The sequence below is a fragment of the Ornithorhynchus anatinus genome, chromosome 9 (genome assembly GCF_004115215.2).
Source record: "Ornithorhynchus anatinus isolate Pmale09 chromosome 9, mOrnAna1.pri.v4, whole genome shotgun sequence".
Lineage (NCBI taxonomy): Eukaryota > Metazoa > Chordata > Mammalia > Monotremata > Ornithorhynchidae > Ornithorhynchus > Ornithorhynchus anatinus.
In genome coordinates, this window is record NC_041736.1 from 6,465,015 (window position 1) to 6,491,995 (window position 26,981).

Sequence of the window (26,981 nt, forward strand, 5' to 3'; positions counted from 1 at the left end):
TATTTACGTTTACTTAAACAAACTGTAACAAGCCACAGTTTGTTTTAGTAAACGTAAATATGGAAACTCTTTTTCAGGGCTCTGCGGCCTCACGTGCCAAAGAGGAGCAGTGAAGCAGTGTTGCCGAGTGGATAGAGTACAGGCCTGGGAGTCAGAAGGACCTGGATTCTAATCCCGGCTCCGCCACTTGGCTGCTGGGTGACCTTAGGCAAGTCACTTCACCGCTCAGTGCCTCAGTTCCCTCATCTGTAAAATGGGGATTGAGACGGTGAGCCCCATGTGGGACAAAAACTGTCCAACCTGATTACACTGTGTCTACCCCAGGGCTTAGAACAGCACCTAGCACACAGTAAGAGCTTAACAAATACTTTTTTTTTAAAAAAAAAAAAGAGAAAGCATTAAGGTGCCTTATACATCTGAGTTGTCACTTCTCCTTAAGAGCTTGCCACAACTAAGTAAGGTGGTATTGGAAGACTTGGGGTGGGTGTATACACAGACACACATTCCTATTTGGGTTATAGATCCAGGACTTGACGAATGTTGCCTTGGTTCACCAAACAAAAAATTTCTAGTGGTCAACTGTCCTCTGCTTCTCCGTGTGTTGGACTTCACTTCATCGTTGGTACAGCCCTGTCTATCTGTGTTAACTAATCACAATAGCATTAAGGAGGCAGCCCGCTCATTCATCCTGGTTTTCAGTCTTTGTTGGTAGGCAGAGTCCCCCGTTACATCATGGCAGAATGCGCTTTTTCTACCCACGTTTCTAGGACCGTCATTTTAAATCATGACTAAATTGACCCTCACAAGACTTAGGAAAATGCCCCTCCCGCAACTCAAATGATTAATTTGGGAAACCCAGACCAATTCATCATTTTCTAAATCATGGAAATTCCCTGGGAGGTGAGGCTGGGGTGTACTCTGCACCTGTAGAGAGTGATGGGTTATAATAAAAAACACCGACAACATAACGGTAATGAGAGGAGTCATTATACTTAACCTTCTTCGAAACCGGAAGACGACATACTTTGCAACAGTAGATAATGCGGTTACACGTTATTGAGTCTGATTGTTACAGCGGGCAAAGACAATTGGTCCTATTTCCCGTTACCAATCTCTTGGCAACTTTTAAGTAGGTCATTTACATAATTCATGTTTCAGAGCTGTTCAACACACAAATGTACTCTGTGAAAGATCGTCTGCCATCTTCTATTACGCCCCTTTAACGCGTGGCCATCACCCCTCTATTTCATCATTAGGCATCCATCATGCCGGGTGTCTTCAAAACCAAGTTCGGCCCAGTCTCCACCCTCGAGAATCTTACGTTTCTCAGACACTTCTAGCACTCGAAACGTCACTGCTTCACGGATGTCACTGGGAACGGTGTTTTGGGATGTGGCTTCCCCTCCGCCCAATTCCAAGGGGCTTTGGTACATTCACATCCCTCATGTGGCCACATTGAATGCCAACTTTCCTGACTGTGCAACAAGAGCCTGCAAACCCCCCCCCCGACTTACCCGTAACAACCTGTGTCGCCGCAGTTGCTTCCCAAGGTGCCACTTGTGTCAAACCTACCTGGCCGAGATAGCCAACAGGAACGGCAGATTCATTAAATGGGTGGTCCAATCCTCTTCTTCCTTCCTGCCTTTACACTGGACAGACTATCCACCTGCCACCTCGCGTTTGCTGCTGCGCATTCCTGCGTAGAAAAACCCCGTGGGTCACTTCAAACGTTAACCTACGGCCTCCGACACGACTGAACTCGTGACATAGGAAGCTATCCCCTTGTCCATCTTTATATATTTGATAAATGCTCCGTACTGAGGGCCGGGGTAGATGCGAGCTAATCAGGTTGGCCACGGTCCGTGACCCACGTGGGGCTCACGGGCTTAATCCCCACATTACAGGTGAGATAACAGAAAAGAGAAGTGACTCACCCAAGGTCGCACGACAGAGTGGCGGAGCCAGGAGCGGAACCCAGGTTCTTCTGACACTCAGGCCCGAGCTCTATCCACTAAACCACACTGTCTCTCTTCCACTGGAACACCTCAAACCCCCACAGTACAGACGGTTCCATTCTCAAATGAATGCATCAGTGGAGCATTCCATTCTCACATGAATGCATCAGTGGAGCATGAAATACTGAGACCGATGTAGGATTTAGAATGGGGACGGATCTTTGGCAAAAGGAAACGATCAGGACATCAACAGATTTTCAATGAAACCTAAAAATGACAGAAACTTAAAGCCAGATGTCTTCGCTGTATTTTAATAACCACAAAATGGGCAAACAATCCACGGTTTCATTTCCTCCTCTTGGACGTTAAGGTGCATGAGAAAAGAGGGTTCCCCTAATAACATCAGCATGTGCGCTACGCTGGGCTCTTCCCAATCCAAGTGTTTAGGATCACCCTCTAGATAAGATTTAACCAATACTACAGATCATTCAAAACTTCGGGGTCTGTTTGTATCACTGATTAGGCAATTTATGTCAAGCATTAACAACTTTGGAGGCTACTATTAGTGGCCGATCAGACAACACTAGATAAGATCCACATTATTTATTAGATATACTTTAATGGTCATCACAAATCAGTTTTAGGCACTTCTTGAACATACTGTAAAAATGTCCCTATCAAATAAAATACATCCAACCGACATGAACATGAAGGAAGAAATTTTTCAGCACGATACACGAGAAAAGAACCGATATAAACACTGTATGACTAACCTCAGGTATCCAGACACCTTTCCACAAGCTATTTTATAAATACACGCTTAGTCATTTTTAATCCTTGGCTTCTTCAATTTCCAATTTGTCTTCCTTTTTTTCAACCGCTCTATCAGTGACAGAGAGACACTATAATCGACTATCCTTTGGAGTCCGTACGTGGTGATGCATTCTTTCTTTGAAAAGTTTTGTTTTTGAAGGAGAGAACTTTCAAGTCACAATGGAAGATACGAAGTTCAAAATTTCTGAATATTTTACCAAAGTTCTTCATCTCATAAATCCAATTACAGTAAACCGGCCCATTACTCTCATTTCTTTTGAAAAGTGCACATAAAGCACGCGCTGCTTCCCAGACAGCTGTTTTACCTTCTTAAAATAAACATTAGGAGAAAGCACTGTGAGTGTTACCCGAAAAGGTCTGAAAGACCAGCCTTTAAAGGGTAGAAAAAATTTTTTAAAATCTGATTGTTCACAAGTTTCTTATTGAAATTGTCAATTCTTAACCACACGCTTTTACTTTGAATTATAACTCAAGAAGCTTCCCTTTATCAGAATACCAATGTAGTGTATCACTTTTAAAACAAGGCTTTGCCTAAAGCGAAGCATTCCTCTCAGCTAATTCCATAAAATAGTAAAAAAAAAAAAATGCGGATTGGGTCTATTTGAGAAGACTTTTTGAAAAGTAACATGAACTTTGCAAATTTCAACTCTATCAAGATGGCTTTTCACATGTGAACTAGACTTTGTTTTTTTTTTCCATTTAAAACAGTTTGGGGTCAAATAATGGTAGTGTCAGATGTCCCAATCAAAAACAAAAAACCAAACAGAAACAAAAAAAACCCGTCTCAAGATAGTGGCCTGTCTTTATGATTGACAGTTTATGTACTCTGTAATCCCTGAATGCATTCTCTTGTCACATTCGTGGTAGCCTGCACTGGAGCAAGAGAAAATCAAGTCACCTTGTCGCGCGCGTTTATGGACAATCACACTTTGGGCATGACTCGACCCAAATTTTCAATACTTTTTATCGATCTGCATAAAATTGGATTTAGAAGACAGTAAGACCATAGTATAGGCTGGTGACTTCCTGAATGAGAGGCAAACAATAATAACAATACTAATTTTTTTAAATCTCACCCTTCCCTCTCTACTGTACTCTCCCAAGAGTTTAGTTCAGAGCTCTCAATAAATACTTCTAACTGATTGGTTAGGAAGGGCGAAAGGCGTGCAGTGACTCTTCCTTTTATTAGGATTTACCGAAGAAGTTGGGTCATCAGACAAATGCATAAAGATAAATACTTAACATGAAAACACTATGCTAATACCTGGCCATGAAAAAAAGTGTGAATATTGAATTTTTAAAAATTTATTTATGATTCACTTGGCAAAAAACATAAAGTGACCTGCATATCATCATATCATTAAAAACAAGAGTTCCACTTTAAAAACGATACAGGCTATTAGGAAAACTTGAACAACCTAACAGTACGTTTTTCATTTATCCATGGATATCCTTCAAGTAAGAGTTTTCGTTTTATTAGTTCCCTAAGGTATCTTCTTAGACAAACTCTAAATTTGTCACTATTCAGATCATGAACCACTGATTCCCTGACATAACACCCAGAACCCCTGAAAAGGCCGGTTGGTACTCACTTTTTATATTATTTTTTGCAAATTCTCTGAAATGCTAGTGAGGAACAATTTTGAAATTTTAGAGAAGTAGAGATGTGAATATAATCAATGTGAGTACTTTCATTTTATAGGTTAGGGAGAGAGGCAGTTCACGTTTTATGGCGGAGGGTTGCATTTTGTTGCTGTGAAGAAAAGAAAAAGAGAAAAGAAACCCTCCACAAAAACATAACAGCTCTAACCAATAAGCTGACCTGCACCAAAGTCCGCCGAGCTTGGTGGTTGGTCAGACCATCTGCAAAAACATCCCACTGTTCAGAACCAATCTGAAATCAAACTGCTTTTCAAAGAACTCAAAAGAATTCCCCTTCTTCTGGCTTGTTAAGCAACTTTTAGGCGGGTGAAAAGCATAAGGCATTTTAGCAGTAATTTCAAATTTATCGAAACACCAACGCAGTGGAAAAACAAAACAGGGTGCAGATGAACTTCTCTCAACCAACAGACTGCGGGAGCCGCCGGGAGTCATCAGGAGCCTCAAAAATCTCTGTTGCCTGACCAGTACACATCTCTCACGGATCTTAATCACACTGCTTGAGAAATCTCAGAGGACCGCTGAGCATCCATGCGCAAATAATCCTTTCAATATCATTTTCCAAAATCTCTGGGGCAAATTTGGGGTCGATTCTTTGGATCCGAATACATTTTTTGAAATACACGCGCGCACATACATACATATATATATATACTTATATTCATAGAGTATCTTTTCCCCCGTTATTGATCTTGAAAACCCACCCACTGAATTCTCATCACTGAATACACATTTAAGATTACCAGAAATTACATCAGCTCCAAAATAAGAGACATAGTGGAAAAAGGCGAGCCACCACTTCATCCCACTGTTCCACTTAACTCTCCTCTTCCTACCGGTGCAAGCATGAAACCGACGAAAAGAATGACATTTTCCAATCCGCTGGGTCGTGATCGGATTCTTGGTTACCCGAGATGTGGGAACTCAAAGGGTTCCCGATCTGGGGTAAATTAGAAAAATACGGACAGCCTGCAAGAGAATGTGAGAATGGCGTATTTCCTCCATCAGAGTTACATCTCCTCTTACTCCAGGCCAACGTATGTAGGTTATTCATTTTCCTCTTGATCAGAAATCAAAGTAGTTAATCTAAACCTGAGGACTAGACGCAATGAACATACAAAGCCTATGCCAAACATATTCTTATCTGTAGGATTACATTTTGAAAATACTGGAAGGTCAATATACATGCCATTGATTTGCTTTCTGACTTATTGGAACAAGAAGTGGACAACATTCAACGAGGGAGGGGTTATACTGACAAAGCGTAAAGTTAAAAAAAAATAAGTTCCTTCCTCTCCTTTTATACTCACCACAGACTACACAATGTCCTGAGAGGATTCATCGTGAGAGAGAGAGAGAGAGAGAGGTCAATCGCAGCTTTAAGACCTAACTTTGGAAGAAATCCACGTGAAACCAAACCGGAACGTCCATCTTTGTTTTCAAAGTGGTCTTAACTGTTGCTTCTTCTAGAAAAAGTCTGTAAATCAGTTTATTATAAATATACCTAGCCCACTAGTTTTTGCAGCTTTCAGGTTAATTATAGTCCAGCACTTCAAATATGCAACGTCTGTGAAAAAGAGGTCAGCAGTGATCATCTGATCTTAAGTCTTGACATCATCCATTCGAGTCCTTGGCACAATCTGCAGAAAAAATAAAATGATGTAATTGAAAAAAAAAACAGTCGAAAAAGATACGTTTTTAAAAAGACACAAAACCATCAGACGAATGAGTTGTACTTGTTTACAGTTCAATGCTTTGACTTTTTGAACGAGCAGACGATTAGCGGCAACTGCAGAGCGGAAGAAATTTCCTTCAAACTATTGTTCTGAAATTAAGATACAGTTCCTCTTGCTCCTCTCAATCAACCCCAGAATGCCAACCAGGTTCATCAGTAAGAGCTGAACAAGTTTGTTCCTGGAAAGAGATTCAGTGGCTTTGGCAAAATTCAAGAGGGGTAAGAAGATAGAGGTAAATCACTGCCTTCCGCCCCCTAGTCCTATTTTTCATTTCCCACTCATCGATATCTAATCTAAGCCAACAGCGAACAAATAGCCAGCTCTGAACCCCAGCTCCTCACTACTGGAGAGGAAAATGGACATGGGTAATGAAGACCTAAGAAGCAGAGTGGGATGTTTCTACGCAAAGTAGGAAGGATAAATGTAGAAGAGGAGAGCCCTGGAGAAACTAAATATGGAGAGAGCTATTGCTGCCAACTGCAGAAGGAGCGTGGCCTAGTGCCTAAAGCACGGGTCTGGGAGTCAGAGGACCTGTGTTCTAATTTGGCTCTATCACTTGTCTGCTGCGTGTCACTTCACTTCTCCGCGCCCCGGTTACCTCATGTGTAAAATGGGGATGAATCAGTCAGTCGAAGCGCTGTTCTACGCGCCTGAGAGAGTAAAATACAACCATAAACATTCCCTGCCCACAACGAGCTTAGAGTCTAGAGGATTAGGACAGTGAACCCCACGTGGGATATGGATCGGGTCCAACCTGATTAGCTTGTATCTACCCCAGCGTTTAGTACAGTGCCTGGCCCATAGTTGGCGTTTAACAAATACCATAAAATAAAAAAATACACCGCAGGAATCTCAGGGCAAGAGGTTGGAGGGCAAGCAGGTAATCGCCTGGTCCGAGCCCAGTGAGGAAGAGAGACCACATGGAACCGTTCATCTTACAGTCACCCCAGCTTTTAGCAAGGACTCAAGAAATACCCTAATTAAATGGATAATCCACTCTCCAAGAGGAAACTGATTGGATGGCTCTACTGTTTACAATTGAAACACCGCTCTTTGATAGCTGACTGATCTACGGAATAACATCCCTGCTGGGTGGAAGTCGCAGACTACGCCCCATTTCTCCTCATTTTCTACTCCCTTCTCCGTCACCCAGACCTGCTCCCTTTGCTCTCCCTTCCCGCAGCCCCACAGCACTCACGTATATTTCTCTCAATTTATTTATCTGTACCGATGTCTGTTTGTATCGACGTCTGGCTCCCCGCCTCTAAACGGTGAGCTCATTGTGGGAAGGAAGGGGGCTCTGCACACGGTAAGTGCTTAATAAATACAACCGCATGATATGAATAAATGAGGAGCCTGGGGTTTTCTGAGGTTTAGACAAGATGGGAAGATCTGAGGTGATGGCTCTTCTCTCACTTCTCCCATCACTTTCCCCAAATTTGTGCTGGCCTGGGAAAGGAATGGGAACTGGATAAGGGGGAGCTCTCACTTCCGCTTCTAATAATAATTATAATTACGGTTATTTGTTAAGCGCTTACTATGCGCCAGACATTGTTCCGAGCGCTGGGGAAGATACAAGCAAATCGTGGTGGACAAAGTCCCCGTCCCACATTGGGCTCACAGTCTCAATCCTCATTTTACAGAGGAGCGAACTGAGGCGCAGAGAAGAGACGTGACTTGCCCAAGGTCACACAGCAGACGAGCGGCAGAGCTGAGGTAAGAGCTCATGACCCTCTGATTCCCAGGCCCGTGCTCCGGCCACTATGCCAGCCTGCTTCCGATACCACCTAGAGACTCCGTTCGGCAGACCATTGATGCCGGGGCACCAATTTGTGGCTCAAATCCTTGGAGAGATCAAAATTGCAAAAGCCGGTGGCCAAAACGTTCTCGCAACGAGCTACTCTAAGGATCTAACTCGGATGATACGTTAAGAAAGACACCAACTCATATCCTGGGTGCCCGCTTTAACATTCCCTGTGGTTTCATTTTTCTTTTCACACGGACTAAGTGAACACTTAAAATGAAAGCAAAGCGTTTACGAGAAAATTTCCTTACCCTTCCCCGGTGAGCGCACAGCAAGCCTGGATGTGCCACTGGTGATCTTTAATAGACGTTAGTTTCAGAAACTGGGAGATTTCTGCAACAGTCATGCATTGTTTAACATCTTGCTTGTTAGCAAAGATCAGCAAACCAGCTTTCTTTAGATCCTATAGAAAAAAACACCCTTATATTTAAAAGGACGGTTTATTTCTCCCCGAGGCATATTTCCAAATAGTTCAAATTATATTAATTGGGATCCATTTTCATGACCTTAGCCAGAATGTTGCTCTTAAAACTTGTTTAAAAAAAAAGAGAGAGATGCTCTCGACTTCAAGATTGACCCATATAGTTTCTGAATGGAAAATTCATATTTCCAAACACAAGAAATTAGGGAATGGTGTACCTAAAATACTTTTTAAAAACAAGGATTCTACCCGCCCCCATCACAACTGTGGGCCTCTTACAAGTACAATTATTAAGGGTCTCCTTTTGATACAAATCAAAAAGGCCCATTCAGAAGAGTGACAGTCACAGTACCCTATTAACTTTTCACTAAATGAGGTTTGTTCTATTACCCTGTCTCTAAGTAGTCTTCTACCAAGAAAAAAAAAAATCGGGGTCATCAATAATGACGTCCTGGATCTCAAGATTTTCGGAGTAGCACCAGAGTTATCTGGCAGGGCTGCTCTAATTTAGACACTGAAAGATAGTGCCACCTTCTTGTTCAAATCTCCTCAGGAAATGCAAGGCCATTTCTATTCTCCACAGTTCCAGCTGTGGGCCTGACTTCTCTGAGAAATAATGGCCTAGTGTGTTGCGTCGGGTCAGTATCTACACTGCCTCTGACCACAGAAGGGGCATTAAGATCTCTAAGGGACGGCTGCGGCAGCTGCAGAAATACCCTCCTCCTCACTGGCTTGGGAGGAGCCAAGGTTTCCCTTTCGCTTTCTGCCCTCCCTTCTCCTCTCCGCCTCCCTCCAACACCCCGCGCTCCAACTTCCGTGGACATTTCGGCTGCAACGTGGTCTTCCGCTCCCTCGCCGTCTACCTTTCCTATTGAAACGGTTTAGCTGTTTTTAAATCATGAGACTGAGTATTTTACTCGAGTTTTACTATTTGGAGGGCATTCAGATTTTAAGAGCACCGACGGAGGTGAAACGAGAGGAAAAATTTTTCCGTTACACACAACTGGGGACCGTTGGGGATCCCAAAATTCATACTACTGTATTTACTCAATCGCACAGTGATTTTTTTGTACCCCATAATTGTACGCAGTAATAGGTGAACGCACTGGGGAAGGAGGTGGAGATGGGTCACAACACGATAACGCATCCACGGAGATTCCTCTTCGACGAGGGTTCGCTCCCGGGAAAGAGGAGTAGAAGGGCCAGAACATGAATACACAGCAGAGAGAAGCTCCCCTCTAGACCGTAAGCTCGTTGTGGGCAGGGAATGTGTCTGTAGATTGTTATACTGTACTTTCCCAAGCGCTTATAACAGTGTTCTGTACCCAGTACGTGCTTTAGTAAATATGACTGCCTGGCTGACAGACTCTTAAAGGGGCACAACCAGGGGGAGAGAGAGAAGGAAAGGGGCCTAATTTGTCATGTTTCCCCCCCATGGTATGGAGCATTTACTATTAATAATAATAATAATAATAAAGACTTAAGCGCTTACTATGTGCCAGCACCGTTCTTGAGCAAGTACAATTGAAGAGATATAGTCTCCAGTCACAGGAGTCCTTTAAACTTCCTTTTCCTTCTCTTCTCCCCTGCTAAACTTATTATTGTGCAAAAAAGTGGGGCAACCAAGTGAGTGAATATGGGATTTCGGATATTTGCGAAATAACAGGCTATTGCTTCCTGTAGCGTCTTAGAGAAGCATTCACGTCTGTCTACTATACTCAAAACTGTTAGGTCCTTAAGGGCAGGGATCGTGTCTCCTTACTTTCTTGTTACTCTCCCAAACACTTAATCAAGTGCTCTGCACAGTGAGCCCTCAAAAAATACCACTCACTGACTGCAGTAATTCAATTAATCACTCATATCTTGGAAAATATCCACAGTTCCCAGAACATCAGGAAAACCCAAATGAACAAAAAAATACTGCAAAGTGACTCCCACACTAGCCATCCACGGTATTTAAGCACCTGTGTGCGGAGCGGTTTTGTCACATGTATTTAAAGTATCTTTTTGAAGCAACCGTCCGAGGAACCATCCTAAATTCACAAACACACCCCCGATTCCTCTTCCCATTTATTTCCTGCGCAGTGAATTAGTTAGTAACCATATACCAGTTTAGGATTTATTGTTCTGCTCCTCAAATCTACTGGCAGATGGAAAAAGGCTCAGAACCCATCTGTGTCCCAGTGGTATAGAGGTTCCAGAGACAGGCCTGGAGGCAGGATGGAATTACGAAGCCTCAGAAACAGTACTTTCACCCACGGGACACTACATCCATTTAATGCCGATGGAGTTATGGGGGGATTTCTGTGCAAATCTGAACCCAAAATGTATTTTTCAACTCTAAAATTATCTTCAAAACATACTCTTGCTCCGTGTGCTCTGTGCGCAATGACCGGCTGCTGTCTTGCTGCTAAATGAAGAGAGATGGTGGACGGATTACCGCTTTTCGAAAAGCAACGAAGCTGCCGTTCCTCAACCACCCACGACATCTCATCATGCCCACTTGAAATAATTTGTCCAGCTGAAGGACTTAGTAAATGACTGTAAATTGCTGAAAAGACAAGACACTTCAAGCGAGGAAAGGTGCTTAATTAAAATATTCCTCTGCTGGAAATAATTTTCTATAGAATGTCTTCATCATGTTTTCCTCTTCGTTTTATTTTCTGTCCTATTGAGTATGCGAGAGTTGTCATTCGAGCCCCGCATCTGCAGAAGTTTTCTGCTGACGTATTTTACCGGTGAGGCTCTACTCCCTATTCACTCCTTCCTCTGAAGGCATACGGAGCATATTCGAGGTCGATAAAAATGGAAAACTAAATCAACATCTGTACGGTAACGCGTTACAGGCTCCCATGTATTCATGCACTGCTGGAACTTCTAACTCAGGGTCCCGGCAGCCGCGAGGCTAATCGGGGAAGTGACACGTTAGGGGCACCCTCCATCTCCACTAAGTCGATCGTATTTATTGAGTGCTGACTGCTTGCAGAGCACTTAACCAAGCACGTGGAAGAGTACGACATACCAATAAACAGACATTCCCCGCCCACGATGATCTTACGGTCTAAAGGGGGGGAGAGTCATTAATTTAAATGATGAGTATGTACATAAATTACAAACATATAAATTACAGACAGAGCCCTACTTAAATGGGGCAGGGCGGTGGGTTACCCTGCCTAAATGGGGCTCAAGCCACATAAAATTGCCTGTGTGTTGATTTCACTGTTTCGCCGGGGAAAGACCAACTGGGACTTCCAGGAAAACCCTCACAGCGCTTCACCTGTGCCGCTGTCTACATTCATTCATTCATTCAATCACATTTATTGATCGCTTACTACGTGCAGAGCACTGTACTACGCACTTGGAATGTACAATTCGGCAACAGATAGAGACAATCCCTGCCCAACGACGGGCTCACAGTCTAAACGGGGGAGACAGACAACAAAACGAAACAGAACAAACCAAAAGTCCCGGTCTACATAAACCAGGACATCCTGAGATTCTTTCTCAGCCTTCCTCACCGAGGAGGAGCGTGGCTTAGCGGACAGAGTACGGGCCTGGGAGGCACAAGGACCCGGGTTCTAATTCCGGCTCCGCCGCTTCTCTGCTGTGCAACCCTGAGCAAGTCATTCCACCTCTCTGGACCTCAGTTACCTCACCTGAAAAATGGTGATTACGAGTGTGAGCCCCACGCGGGGCAGGGACTATGTCCAATCTGATTAACTTGTATCTCTACCCCAGTGCTCAAAACAGTGCTTGGCACATAGTAAGTGCTTAACAAGTACCATAAGTCTTATTTATCCTTAAGGGGTCGTTTCTCTGCCGGAGCGTTCCACCACTACTTGGAAACCGCTGCCGTCACCCTGCGGCTTACATTTTAGATCTCAGAATTGGTCAAAAGATGGACAAGGGTACTCAGAACAGAAAAGATAGAGGTATTTTGTTTTAAGAGAGAAGAGAAAAAGAAACCTTTTATTTAAAGCCAAGGACGGATCAAAGTCTTAGGAAAATAACGGCAATTGGCGTTTACCGAGCTGAACCGCCCCTGGGGATCCCGGGGTCCGTTGGGGTCGGCCTGAGCTTCAGGCCGCCCTCCTTCCTTCACAACCAAAACCGGGGGACGCCCCATCCCATCACAAGCATAAGGGTGGGCACGGACCTGCCGCTCCCCCCGATCCAAGGCCCCCCTCACCAATGGGGCTCCCAGGTCCGTGGTTGGGGGCAAGCCACGGGCTGGGCCACGTCCTCTCTCTCCACCCGACTCCGCAAGCCAGAAGCCCGTGCTCCCTTCATTCTAAACGATGGCCTTTGGATGGGGCAGCCTAGTCCGGGACGGGGAAAAGTGTGGCCTAATGAATAGAGCACTTGGAGTCACAAGGGCCTGGGTTCCAATCCCCGTTCGGCCATTTGTCTGCTGTGTGACCTTGGGCAAGTCGCTTCATTTCTCTGGGCCTCAGTTCCCTCATCTGAACAACGGGGACTAAGACTGTGAGTCCTAAGGGGGGCTCAATTATCTTGTATCTACCCCAATACCTGGAACAGTGTTTGGCACACAGTAGGCGCTTATGAAATATCATTATTATTATAAGCTCCTTGAGGGTAGGGATCACATCTACCAACTCTATTCCTCTGTCCTTTCCCAAGCGCTTAATACAGGGCTCTAGACCCAGTAAGCATTCAAAAATAAATGCCACTGACTGATTTTTGTTCGCTGTTTAAATCTGTCGAAATTGGCTTGTGATTTTTCCCCCGACGTCACCTTCCCCTCCTCCTACGCCGTGAGTCCCTTGCGGACGAGGGGATGCTTCAGACTGGAGACTCCTTCTCGTCTACTGTACTCGGGCAACGGGGCCCCTTTCAAGGAAGAAACTCCTCACAGAAACACCGACAAAGGAAAAGCCACTCACCTCATGCGCAAGCATCTTGTAGAGCTCTTCTCGGGTTACGGAAATCCTCTCTCTGTCTGTGCTGTCCACCACAACTATTACGAACTAAAAATATCAAAAAAGGCTCATTAAGAATTACACAACCCTTTTTCCCAAGCATACGACCACATCGCTTGAATCCTCTGAGACCATAAAACCTTAGCGTGCCCACATAATTGGCTCGTAACACTACAAGCGTCGAGGAGAGCGGTTCCCGTGAGTAAGGACGGCACTGAGGGCAAGTCAAGCTCGAGCTGTCTGCCCAATTCTGAACCGAGGAAATGCTTTCTGGACGCTAGCGTTTTTCGGGTGAACAGAAAGAAACCTTCCTATGCCCTGATTCTAAGATCCTTATAATTCATCCTTAAACTTGGCATCAGTAATCCCACCCAAAGTTCAGAAGCTTACGAAGTAATTTCGCTATCATGAACCCCGGTGGTATCGATATGTATGCGGTTCTTCGGGAAGAGATGAGAATCGGCTCCAAAGTTCACAGTCTTCCCCTTGAGCGGAGGGCTGCTTTAATTAATCCTGTGAGCCGCCAAGATAGCAACGGGGGAAATGGCGCAGCTCTGGCCTAACTGACCTGCCCCATGCTTGCACTCGCCCCGGGTCGGGTCCATCGGAATCCTTCCATTAATATACCCAGAGTACCTCCGGAAGATGTTCACCTATCTGTCTTCAAAAAACACAGGGAGCCTCTCGGTCGTCCTCGTCGGCAGTGGAGCAGATAGCGGGACGTTCCTCTAACAGCTCCGTTTAATGGGTAAATGGGTGGGGGCCATTTTCATCCCTAAACACTTTGATCAAGTTGGTTTCCACTGGACCATCGCCACCGTACAAGATACATTAATAAGTCCTTTCTTCCTTTTCCCCACTTGGAAACAAGATCTAATATGGTAATGTAGGCGGATGCAAAGAGATTTAGAAAACATTTTACAAACAGTTCTTTGCTTTCACTGGCTCTTCCGAACGCCCACTTGCTTTTCTGGGGGGAAGGAAGGCGTGGTACGATCCTGCTTTATCAACTTAAAACAAGATCCATTCACTGTGTCTCTAACACTCTCAAGTGAGAGGCACTTGGCAATCTTTGCTCTGTGATCTCTTTAGTGGTTGGCAAATGTTACCTAATGCTCTGAAGGTGGTTGTAACCAAAAGAACGGTCACACGAGACCTCCTCGGAAAGGGGGAACGGGAGAGACGGTATGAAGGTCTGGAGATCGATTCTCGTCTCTGGGTTTTTACCTAGTTTCACTGGAAAAATCTCTTAGGATCTTACTTTTAGCATCTGTAACATCAATAAGCTCCTTCCTTTGGGCACAGAATCCACCCCCCATGCTCTGCAAAGCCAGCCTGGCATCTCACTTGTACTCCCCCATGACTACACGCTCTTAGACCAGTATCCTCAACTTGAACAGAGGAACGACACCATCCGCGTCGATTTTATCAAACCTCCGTCCTTGCATTCCAAAGAATGTCCGAACTCTTCGAACTGTTTCGATGGTTTGTATGACGGCACCGCTGGGGAAGTTTCACCTGATCTCGGACAGCCCCGGGAAAAAGCACCAGGTAAAGGTGCCCGCGAGGGCCGACACACGTGGCTTCAAGAAAACTGAGTGAATTCACCGAAACGATTACCTCCGTATTGGTGTAATAAGTGTTCCACGAAGAACGGAGAGATTCTTGTCCGCCAATGTCCCACATTAGGAAACGGGTATTATTCACCACTATTTCTTCCACATTACTTCCTATTGTAGGGGATGTGTGCACCACTTCATTCATTGAGCTGCAAAAATAAGCAGGTCACAGTCAGCATGCCTAGCTAAAGAACAAAATTAGCCCATTTAGGCTAATTCGTTTGGAAGCGGTGCGGTCGAGGTTTCTGGATTCTTTTCCTGGTTGTACTCACCAACCCCTCTCCGCCCACCGAGTACTCTGCTTCTTCTGCTCTGAACTGTTGTGCAGAGGAAGCTGGTGCTCTCAGCCGCACCATGAATTCAGGGGCAGCAGTTGGGTATTCTCTGAGCTGAGAGATCATGGGGATGGGGGTGGTGGCTTTGTAACCCTCCCCACATCTGGGGAGACCTATAACTGCACTCCGGGTTTGCAAGGGGAAAATCTGTATCACCATGAGACCTCAGAACAATCTGTGAGAAAGGAAAACGGCTGCACTTATTAATCCCAACTATAGGTAAGGAAAAAACAGCCCAGAGAGGTTAGGGAAATTGCCCAAGGCCATTCAGAAACATAACCTGGATTGTTTCTTTAACAGAGTCTTTTGCAATCGTGTCACTCCTGTGAAACTTTTTCTTATTTATTTTTTTTTTGCCTTGTGGACTTACTCAGCAATCGGTTAAAATATTTTATTTACCCCTGCATACTGGAATAAAAGACAACTGCAGTCCTGAGGATCGCTTCCTCAAAGTGACACTTTATTTTTAAAAATCTCCATTCGACACAAGAAGCAGTGTACTAGGCTCTCATAAAATCACACCAACTGCCAAGTGGGCATCCAAAACTGGGTGCCTCATCAGGCTTACTAATCTCATTCATGAGAGCCCTTCGGCCTTATGTCCGGTAGCCAGAGCTGCATGGCAGAGAGGTGGTGACTTAAAACCTCTGAAGGGAGGCTTAGGGAGATCCCAAGGGCCTAACTAGACACTCACTGCGGTATTTTCTACTTTTCACAGATTGGGGAAACGAAGGAAAAGACAGAGTGACTCACCACTGTCATCTGAACTAAACACAATAACTAGACGGAATTTGATTCCTTCTCTGAAGCACTGACGACTAGCTTGGTATCCCGAGAGAATACAGATATAGAAATGGTTCAGATAGAACTTATTCCATCTCTTTTGAAATGACACCTAGTGGCATAACTGTTTACATTTAAATACTTACAACTGATAAAGAATGGTAGTCTTTCCTGCGTTATCCAGACCAACGATGATAACTTTGTGTTCTGAAATAAAAGACATCGTCGGTAAATAACCTGATGCTGTGGACTAAACTCCAAAAAAACAATCCACCATAATGTCAGAACTCGTTCAACATGCATATTATCACCTACGTGTGTCTCTCCAACGATCACTGTTCAGAACCCAGGATCGAGCGCTTGGGAAAGTACAACATAACCGAGTCGGTAGATGCATTCCCCGCCCACCGTGAGCTTACAGTAGAGGCAGGCTTCAACGCCCAGAACTTCCCCTTATGAAATAGAACCATTAAGTCCTAAGTGTCGCTGTTTTGAAAAGAGCTTTGATCCCGAGAAGCCCCAAATGCCGCCCAAGAACGTGGCACCAGGCAAGCTAAACGGTGAAACTGCTTGGCCCCCAGTTGGGTGATGCAATTTCCTGGCTAGGCCAGAGAGCAGGGCGGGCCTCCTGGCCAGCAGCCAGCCTGGGGTGCGCCCGGGGCCCACGGAAGCCGGGCCAGTTCCAGGGCCACCAGAGGGAGGGAGGAGATGGTCCACTATGGATCCTGAAGGGAGTCCAGAAGGGAAGGGAGTCCTTCCCCAACCTGATCCGGGGCAAACAGCCGCCTCGCCCCATCCCCGGGTCTGGCCTTTCTCCCATACACGCTCTCTGCCCACAGCGAACTTACTGCCAGGGTTCAGGGTTGCCTGGCACCCAACAAGCCACCCTGGCACCACTCCCCCACCGTGGTGTGGGACACAACATGCTGGAACAGCATGTAACCCTCAAGGTCCAACTAGGTCAGGAGCAACATTATGAGTGAAGTCCTAAATTCCTCTCTCTCAGCCAGGTGGTTCTAGGAAGTTTAGAGAGGATATGAGCAGTTAAAATGAAATTACTTTACTAACTTTTCCGATCTGGAAAGTATGGAAGAGGAGGACAGAATAGACTTCAGTTCAGTGGGGTAAAATAAGCGGCTTAGAACTGGCCCACTCTCAACTCCAAACCAGACCGCCTCCCTGATGTACACAGCAAGCCAGGGCCTTCTAATTTCCACGGTGAATGGAATCACGGGGAAAAGAGTAGATCCCAATCATGTCTAAACTGGGAGAGAGTGAAGGAGAATCAATCAGGCAACCGGTGGTATTTATTGAGCACTTACTGGTGCAGAGAACTGCACTAAACGCTTGAGAAAGCACAACGCGACAGGGTCGGTAGACGTGAAGTCGGCTCACAAGTTTACAATCGACCGGTGGAGATAGACATTAAAAGAGATTAGGGACAAGGGAGATAGGAGACTGAGAAGGTTCACCTGAGTGCGTGTGACTGAGATGAGTGTCAAAGCGCTCAACGGGTACACGGCCAAATGCAGAGTTGAAGCAGAGTAGGGGAGGATAGGGAAAATACAGGGCTCCATCTGCAAAGTCCTTTTGGAGATGTGAGTAGAGGAGGGTTTTGGTTGGGGAGAGTGGACTGCCAGACACAAAGGGGGAAGGGATCCTAGGCCTGAAGGAGAACACGGGCCAGGGATCAGTGGAGGGACAGGCAAGACGGAGGTACGGTGGGTAGGTTGGTGTTAGAGGAGCGGAATGGGTGGGTTGGGTTGCGGGAGATCAGCAAGGTTAGGGAGGAGTGAGAGAACTGACAGAGCGCCTGAAAGTCGAAGGTACTCTGTCAGTTCTCTCACTCCTGAAAGTCGAAGTGCCTGAAAGTGGGAGGTAAGGAGTTTCTATTTGATGTGGGGGTAGGTGGACGGGCAACCACTGAAGGCTTTTTGAGGACCTGGGAAGATCGTCGTCATCATCCACGGTATTTAGTAATAATAATAATGATGATGATGGCTTTTGTTGAGCGCTTACTATGTGCAAAGCACTGTTCTAAGCGCTGGGGAGGATTCAAGGTGATCAGGTTGTCCCACGTGGGCTCGGAGTCTTAATCCCCATTTTACAGATGGGGTAGCTGAGGCACAGAGAAGTTAAGTGACTTGCCCAAGGTCACGCAGCTGACAAGCGGCTGAGCCGGGATTTGAACCCATGAGCTCTATTGAGCACTTACTGTGGGCAGAGCACTGTACTAAGCCCTTGGGAGGGCACAGTATCATCCCGGACTACAACGAGCTTATAGTCTAGAGGGAGATATGGTTTGGTAGAAACATGACCCGGGGAGCGGAATGAAGTATGGAAAGGAGATGGGAGAGACAAGGGGGAGAATGCAGATGCAGAGAAACTGAGGGAAAGAAAAGGAAAAGGAAAGGGTCTCTGTCCCTCCAGCAACTGATGGAAGCTGACTTTGGTGCTGCCTGGGACCAGGGACCTGACGCAGCGTAGCCTAATCCTGAGTCATGAGTCCAAGTTGAAAAACCTTAGTATTTAATTTCCTCTGCTTAAAAAAAGACGATCCTAGCCTATCACTTAAGCAAAGAGGGCACAAGTTGACTACTTTCAACTAAGAAGTGTACTACTCTCTACTGAATGGTCTGTAGCTGTCTCAGTAATACTTGGGGCGCTGGCAGAAAATTTACCACAAGAAATCCTTCTCAAGTTTCAGGGTTTCTGCACCCCACGGAAGGAGGGCAGGTTCACAGTGGAAAAGCATCTAGTTTATCCTCCTTTTAGGCCAGAGCTGGGGACCCAACAGGCACTCAACGGTTACTCTTGACTCCAAATTTGCACTTTTGTGCCCACTTCCAAATTGGGGTGGAGGGACTGCGAGGGTGAAAGGAGAGTGGAGGGGTAGGTAGAAGGGAGAAGCTGATGGCATGAGAGTGGGAATTTTTCTCACGTTCAACTTCAGGCCAAACGGTTTAAATTATGCAATGCTTTTTGCTGAAATGGTTTCACTGCACTGGAATGTGGTAAGAGGTACCTGCACAGCCAAAGCATCGAGAAATGGAAGTGGCTCTGTTCAAGGAGCTCCTTCTCCCAGACCAGCTTCCCCTCCTTTCTCCCTACCGCCATTTGCCTCATTCCAGTTCAATATTAGGAATCCATTCAAACCTTACCTTTAACTTGCAACTGTGCTCTACAGAGTCACTTGTAATTCAAATCCCCAAATTGGTTAGGGCTATCACATCATTTAAAAGACCATTTAAAAGTCAGAGGACTGCTTCCCACAGCCCTATGTGGAGTCCCCTGCCTCCTTCAAAAGGGGCTCTAACAAAAGGATCTACATTTCTAGCAACAGATCGACTGAGAAGCCACACACTGAGCCCTACACATTTCCAGTTTTCAGAGTCGGGGAGGGGAAGAGGTTCCCCATGTTAACGTTACAACTTCTCCCCAGCTCCCAAGGCTGGCTGACTTTCAATGGCTGCTCTGTCTGAACCACTGATCTCTCCTCCTCGAGCAGTTGGACGTTACTGGGGGAGAGAGATGAGCAGAGAGACGCAGCAGGGCCGCAAAGGACGAAGCAAACAGGGCGGCGTGAGAGAAAGGAACTAGGAGACACGGAGGGGGAAAGGATGAATTCAACACTTCAGGTCAGGCCAGGCACCTTATCCAAGAACATTCAAACCTACAGGTGCGATAAGGGATAAAACCATGCCGTTCTTAATGATGCCTCTTCCCTTTCCTCGCGGTACAGTGCTGTGCACATTGCAAAACATTCAATAAATACCACTGATTGACTAAGGGCTCAAAGTTCTAGAGAGCCCTGATGGCTTCTCCTTCACTTTCCACATAGCCCACACGCTCATTCATTCAACTGTATTTTTTGAGCGCCTACGGTGTGCAGAGTACTGTACTTAGGGCTTGGGAGAGTATAAATGTAACAGTAAACAGACATTCCCCGCCACAACGAGCTTACAGTCCGGGCTGCACCGACTCGATCCCTGAGCTGGGGCTCCCGGCAGGCCCCTGTTGTGTTCTGTGCCATTCCCGGTGGTATTTAAAAAAGAGACTGAATGAAAAGACAGTTCAGCGTAAGGAAAGAAGGTGGACAAAGAGGAATGCATACTGCTGCTTAATTCAGGGATACTGATCATTATTATTACTGTTGGACTCCCTCAAAAGCAACCATTTGGCACCGGTTAGCTTGTCGGGTGAATTATTTAGCTGGACGTATACTTCGGAGCAGTGTGGCTCCGTGGATGGAATATGGACCTGAGAGTTGGAAGGACCTGGGTTCTAGTCCCTGCTCCACCACGTGTCTGCTGAGTGAACTTGGGCACTTCACTTCTCTGTGCCTCAGTGACCTCATCTGTAAAATGGGGATTAAGATGAACTTGATCTATCCCAGTGCTTATCCCAGATACAACCTGATGAACTTGTATCTATTTCAGTTCTTAGAACAGTGCTTGGCACATACTAAGCGCTTAACACATAGCACTATTATTATTGTTTTGCACAATTCACAGAGGTGCACATACAAAATCATACCTCTTCTAATTACCCCATGTTCTTCACGGGGACTGTGCGTGGTTCAAAGTAAGTGCTTAAGGAACATCATAATTATTATTCACACAGTTGTCTCCTCGTTGCATTCTGCTGCCTTTGAATCCTAACTCCAGGATACCCTAGCTTCTCATCAAATCGCTTGAGGAACAAATCTGGAGGAGAAAAACTGCCCCTCACCTCTTGCCCACTTCACAGACTCTGTAGGCCTTGGGTACCATGGGGAAAAAGATGGGGAAAAACTGGGTGAGGCAAATGAAAATCTGGAGAACTATATCCAAGGGGCACTAGCCTTAGAGATAAGGGTGCAAACAAAACTAATTTTCTATCATCATTTATATGTTCTGAATAATTGTGGTATTTGATAAGTGCTTACCGTGGGCCAAGCACCGGGGCAAGCACAAGATAATCAGGTTCTCTATGGGGCTCACAGTGTAAGTGGGCGGGAGAACAGGTACTGAACCCCCATTTTGCAGATGAGGGAACTGAGGCACAAAAGTCATGTGACTTGCCCAAGGCCACAGAGCAAGTAAATGGCACACTTGGGAAAGAACCCAAGCCCTCTGACTTCCAGCCCTGGGCTCCTTCCACTAAACCACACTGCTTCTGTGTACTTCAGTACCATCCTGTCGTCCAAAGACATCTGCCTAAACCTTAGGAAGGGTGCATGTTTCACATTCAGAGAGAAATTGAAAATGATGAGCGAGGGATCCGCGAATCCGGGTGCCAGCTCATCTGAAGCGACCGTAATCCGAGAGGCCATCGGGTCCACTCCCCAGCCCTCGGGCACAATTACCCCATCACCACCCAGGAGCTCAGGTACCCTTGCTCAAGCACCCATTCGGTTCTCTCACCGCCTTTCATTGTTAGGAAGCTCTTCCTCACCTACTCTAAATTCTTCCTGTTCTGGACCCCAGCTGTTCTACTCTCCCCGTAATAATTACTCCAAAACAGGGCCACTCCTCGAGCAATCAACACTGAGTGGGCAGGCTGCTGTCTCATATATGCAGAAATCATTCTCCTCGCCCCACCTGGAGGGTGCGTCGGAACGTCCTTCTCTCTGAAGAGGGTTTATGGACCAATGTATGGCTCTGACGAGCAATAACTAGCCAAAAACTAAGGAAAAAAAAACAGGTGGCCCTAACCACAGCTAACTTTTGGAAACCCAGGAACATTTATAAAAGCACAAGAAAACCCAAACGCCGCAGATCGGAGGCAACACACACACACCCGCCCAGAGGGCCACAATGAACCGGTCCCCGTTCCTTCGATGTTTCGGCTCACCTCGGCGTGACGTGGCCTGAACTTTGGCCGGTTACCTTCCCCCGTGCACTCTGCTCGGCCACGCACCGGGCGGAAAGACTGTTCCACAAGGCCCGGGTGGCAAGGTTCACCCACGACCACTCATTTCACATTCCTAGAATCGGGCGTCTCTTATAAAACCGACGAGGCCTTATAAGGAAGGCCTCGGCTTATAAAACCCGTGAGCCGGCACAGGCCCGGTCCGCTTCGAGGGGTACAAAGTCGCCGTTGGCCATCTTTGTCTACCCATGCGGAGTAGCAACTGCACAGAGCTAACCAGTGACCTGAACCGCACGTTAAAATCGGCAGAGGCATCCGAACCTGGCAGCCTTCTTTACCGCTCATCCGGAAGAGCTCCTCATTTGCCTTCAACATGTATTATGGCTGGGGCTTTAACTCATTTGTACTTAGGGCAATTTAATAATAATGATAATGGTGGTATTTGTTAAGCGCTTACTACGTGCAAAGCACTGGGGGGGGATACAAGGTGATCGGGTTGCCCCACGCGGGGCTCACGGTTTTCATCCCCATTTTACAGATGATGTAACGGAGGCACAGGGAAGTAAAGTGACTTGCCCAAAGTCAAACAGCTGGCAAGAGGCCGAGCTGGGATTAGAACCCATGACCTCTGACTCCCAAGCTCAGGCTCTTTCCACTGAGCCACGCTGCTTCTCACAGATGAGCGATTACTTAAGATACAGTGAGATTTTGAAAGGGAATGTAGCACAAGACTTGGAGTTGAATTGGAGGACCGAGTCTTTTCGCATACATCCTCTACGACCTAAGTTCGGCTCTGCTAATTCTGCTTATTGTATTCTCCCGAGCGCTTACTCTGCGCATAGTAAATGCTCAAAAAATGCCTTTGATTGCCTGGCTCTAAAATCTTTCTTCAAGTGGGGCAAGGTATTTGTTACAGAAAAACCCCCCACAGGAAAATGAAAATATTCCTGTGTCACTTCCAGCTGTCTCCTCATCAGGTCAAATACTGCAGCTTCGGCAAGTAATCAGTAGGGCTTGGCAAACAAGTTGCATCCTGAGCACCATCTTACTCTGCAGGGACATGAACCATAAAGGGCAGGGCAGGTGGTGGGTGGATAGTAGTCCACGTTCACGTTTAAATCCGAGCCCTTTAGCACACAGTTGATGACCTCACCACCAGTGGCAAAAAAAAGGGGGGAGGGAGTAGCTCTCTAAGTAAATGACAGCTCAAATGACTAGTCGGTGACATTAGGATGGAAAAAAACCCAAGAATGTTAGAAACTAAAAGTGAAATATTCGTTTCTAATATTCTTTGTTGTCTTCCCTCTTTCCCTTGGGGGTTTCTGCCCTCCCTCCCCCGCCGTGAACCCCGCAAAATTCCTCATTTTTAGGTTAAGGACAAAGGGGACTGACATCACCTAGCAATAGTTTGTGAAGTGCACTCAACAACACAACTCCTGCCAAGTTTCTTCCATTTAGAAGAGGCCCTCTTTTTGTCCTCCTTAAGTTTTTACAGTCCCACGTTCATAAAGAAGTCCTGCTTCAAGGTGAAATTCAAATTCTTATTTAAAAAAAACAACAAACTTCTCTGGACTGGCCCAAAGTTATTACAACCACGAGACACTAGGAATCTGTTGAATTTTAGTCCGCTTTTTTATTTTTCCATCCCAAAGCCCTCCCACCTACTGAAAATGAGTTTTGGGACTCAAAAGTTCTTTTGGAATCTCCCAAGTGCTTAGGACAGTGTTTACAGTAACTACAGAAAGCACGCAATAAATACCAATGATTGACTGAAATTAAGAATGAATAATAATAATAATGAATAAGATTGTTTCAAGGCAAGTTCAGCCAATGCTCGAAATATGCTCTCTAGACTGTGAGCTTCTTTTGGGCAGGAATGTGTCCGCTGTTACACTGTACTCTCCCAAGCGCTTAGTACAGTGCTTTGCACATGGTGAGTGTTCAATACGATCGAATGATCATGTCTAAGCGGCAAAACAAATAAAAATAAGCAAAAGGGCAAGGGGTGTGTGTCAGTCGATAGTATTAACTGAGCGCTGTGTGCAGAGCACTGTAGTAAACGTTTGGAAGAGTAAAATATAACAGTGCAACAGAGAAGCAGCCTGGCCTGGTGGCAAGAGCACAGGCTTGGGAGTCAGAGGACGTGGGTTCTAATCCCCATCCCACCCCTCGTCTGCTTTGTGATTTGGGGCAGGTCGCCTCACTTCTCTGGGCCTCAATTCCCTCCTCTGTAAAGTGGGGATTAAAACTGTGAGGCCCACGTGGGACAACCTCATTCCCTTCTACCTACCCCAGCTTTTAGTGCTTGGCCCATAGTAAGCGCTTAACAAATACCATAATAATAATCAGACGCATCCCTTGCCCACGACGAGTTTACAGTCTAGAAGAGGGGGGTCTTGAGTCTGACCTCGATCCGTTCGGTTGGAAGAGGGTCGAGGGGCGACCCCGTCACCCGCTGAGGCTCGGTGGGCAGCATTCATTCATTCAATCATATTTATTGAGCGCTTCCTGTGTGCAGAGCGCTGTATTAAGCGCTTGGACAGTCCAGCAATAAAGAGAGACCCTCCCTGCCCACACCGGGCTCACAGTCTAGAAGGGGGAAGACAAATATCAAAACAAGATTCAAAAAAAGGCAGAATACCCTGAGACCGTTGTGGGCGAGGAGGGTCTTTGTCGCTGACGTGGTCCTCCTGGGCGCTCAGCACAGTGCTCTGCGCGGAGCAGGGGCTCGATAAAGGCCCGTTGTTGGGCCGGGAGGGTCTCCCTTTACTCATGGATTGGACTTTTGGGGTGCTTGGCCCAGGGCTCTGCACACCGTCAGCGCTCAATAAATACGGTTCAAAAAGCACGGGCTTAGGAGTCAGAGGACATGGGTTCTAATCCCGGCTCCATCACCTGTCAGCTGGGTGACTTTAGACAAGTCACTTCACTTCTCGGTGCCTCATCTGTAAATGGGGATTAAGACTGTGTGCCTCACGTGGAACGACCTGATTCCCCTGTATCTCCCCCAGCGCTTAGAACAGTGCTCAACACGTAGTAAGCGCTTAACAAATACCAACATTATTATTATTATTATTATTATTACGGTTGAATGGATGGATGAAGGCGAGTGAATGAAGGCAAGTGAATGAGGGCAAGAGAATGGATGGATGAAGGCGAATGAATGAATGAAGGCAAGTGAATGAGTGAATGAAGGCGAGCGAATGAATGAAGGCAAGTGAATGAGTGAATGAAGGCGAGCGAATGAATGAAGGCAAGTGAATGAGTGAATGAAGGCGAGCGAATGAAGGCGAGTGGATGAAGACGAGTGAATGAATGGATGAAGACGAGTGAATGAATAGATGAAGGTGAGCGAATGAATGGATGAAGGCGAGTGAATGAATGAGTGAATGAAGGTGAGTGAATGAATGCAGACGAGTGAATGAATGAGTGAATGAAGGTGAGTGAATGAATGCAGGCGAGTGAATGAGTGAATGCAGGCGAGTGGATGAGTGAATGAAGGCGAGTGGATGAATGAATGAAGGCGAGTGGATGAATGAATGAAGGCGAGTGGATGAATGAATGAAGGCGAGTGGATGAAGGCGAGTGAATGAATAGATGAAGGCGAGTGAATGAATAGATGAAGGCGAGTGAATGAATAGATGAAGGCGAGTGAATGAATGAATGAAGGCGAGTGAATGAGTGAATGGAGGCGAGTGAATGAGTGAATGGAGGCGAGTGAATGAGTGAATGGAGGCGAGTGAATGAGTGAATGGAGGCGAGTGAATGAGTGAATGGAGGCGAGTGAACGAGTGATTGAAGGCAGGTGAATGAGTGAACGAAGGCGAATGAATGAATGAAGGTGAGTGAATGAGTGAATGAAGGCAAGTAAACGCGTGAATGAAGGCGAGTGAATGAGTGATTGAAGGCAGGTGAATGAGTGAATGAAGGCGAGTGAATGAAGGCGAGTGAATGAGTGAATGAAGGCGAGTGAATGAGTGAATGAAGGCGAGTGAATGAGTGAATGAAGGCGAGTGAATGAGTGAATGAAGGCAAGTGAATGAGTGAATGAAGGCGAGTGAATGAAGGCGAGTGAATGAGTGAATGAAGGCGAGTGAATGAGTGAATGAAGGCGAGTGAATGAGTGAATGAAGGCAAGTGAATGAGTGAATGAAGGCGAGTGAATGAAGGCGAGTGAATGAGTGAATGAAGGCAAGCGAATGAGTGAATGAAGGCGAGTGAATGAGTGAATGAAGGCGAGTGAATGAGTGAATGAAGGCAAGTGAATGAGTGAATGAAGGCGAGTGAATGAAGGCGAGTGAATGAGTGAATGAAGGCAAGCGAATGAGTGAATGAAGGCGAGTGAATGAGTGAATGAAGGCGAGTGAATGAGTGAATGAAGGCAAGTGAATGAGTGAATGAAGGCGAGTGAATGAAGGCGAGTGAATGAGCGAATGAAGGCAAGCGAATGAGTGAATGAAGGCGAGTGAATGAGTGAATGAAGGCGAGTGAATGAGTGAACGAAGGCGAATGGACGAAGGCGAGTGAACGAATGAAGGAGAATGAATGAATGAATGAAGGCGAGTGAATGAGTGAATGAAGGAGGGAAGGAGGGAAGGCGCGCAGGCCGCCTGTCCGTCTGTCGGTGGCGGGCGCGAGGAGCCCGTTGCCGCCTCTTTCCCTCCGCCTGCCCCTCCCCCCCCCCGCGGCCGGTCCTCACCCTGGTGACTGAACAGCCTCCAGATCCTGGTGAAGAGGATGCCCATGGCGGGGGCGCGCGGGGGCGCGCGGGGGCCCGCGGCTCAGGGGCGGCCGGGAGCGGGGAGGAGGAGAGGGAGAAGGCGGAGGCCCGGGCCGCCCCGCTGCGCACCAGCCCGCCCCGCCGCCGCCGCCGCCGTCGTCGCCGCCACCGCCGCCACCGCCACCGCCGCCCCCGCGCGCTCATGGCTCGCGGACATCGCCGCCGCCGCCCGCACGGGAAACGAGCCTCGCCGGCCCCCGTCGCCCGCGCGCGCCCCCAGCGTCACGCGCAGGGGGCGGGGCGGCCGGCCGCGAGGGACCGC

The 26,981-nt window shown here is 46.6% G+C and overlaps 1 protein-coding gene across 1 annotated transcript; it reads right to left on the reverse strand.

The window, feature by feature from the left end:
* Positions 1 to 2,543: 2,543 nt before the first annotated feature.
* ARL5A (ADP ribosylation factor like GTPase 5A) lies at positions 2,544 to 26,744 on the reverse strand. Its single transcript, XM_007671130.3, has 6 exons — positions 26,639 to 26,744; positions 16,233 to 16,293; positions 14,970 to 15,117; positions 13,314 to 13,397; positions 8,240 to 8,391; positions 2,544 to 6,088 (listed from the first exon to the last, which is right to left on the reverse strand). Exons 1-6 carry the CDS (start codon positions 26,682 to 26,684, stop codon positions 6,040 to 6,042), a joined length of 540 nt encoding a protein of 179 aa, XP_007669320.1. The 5' UTR covers positions 26,685 to 26,744; the 3' UTR covers positions 2,544 to 6,039.
* Positions 26,745 to 26,981: the final 237 nt, after the last annotated feature.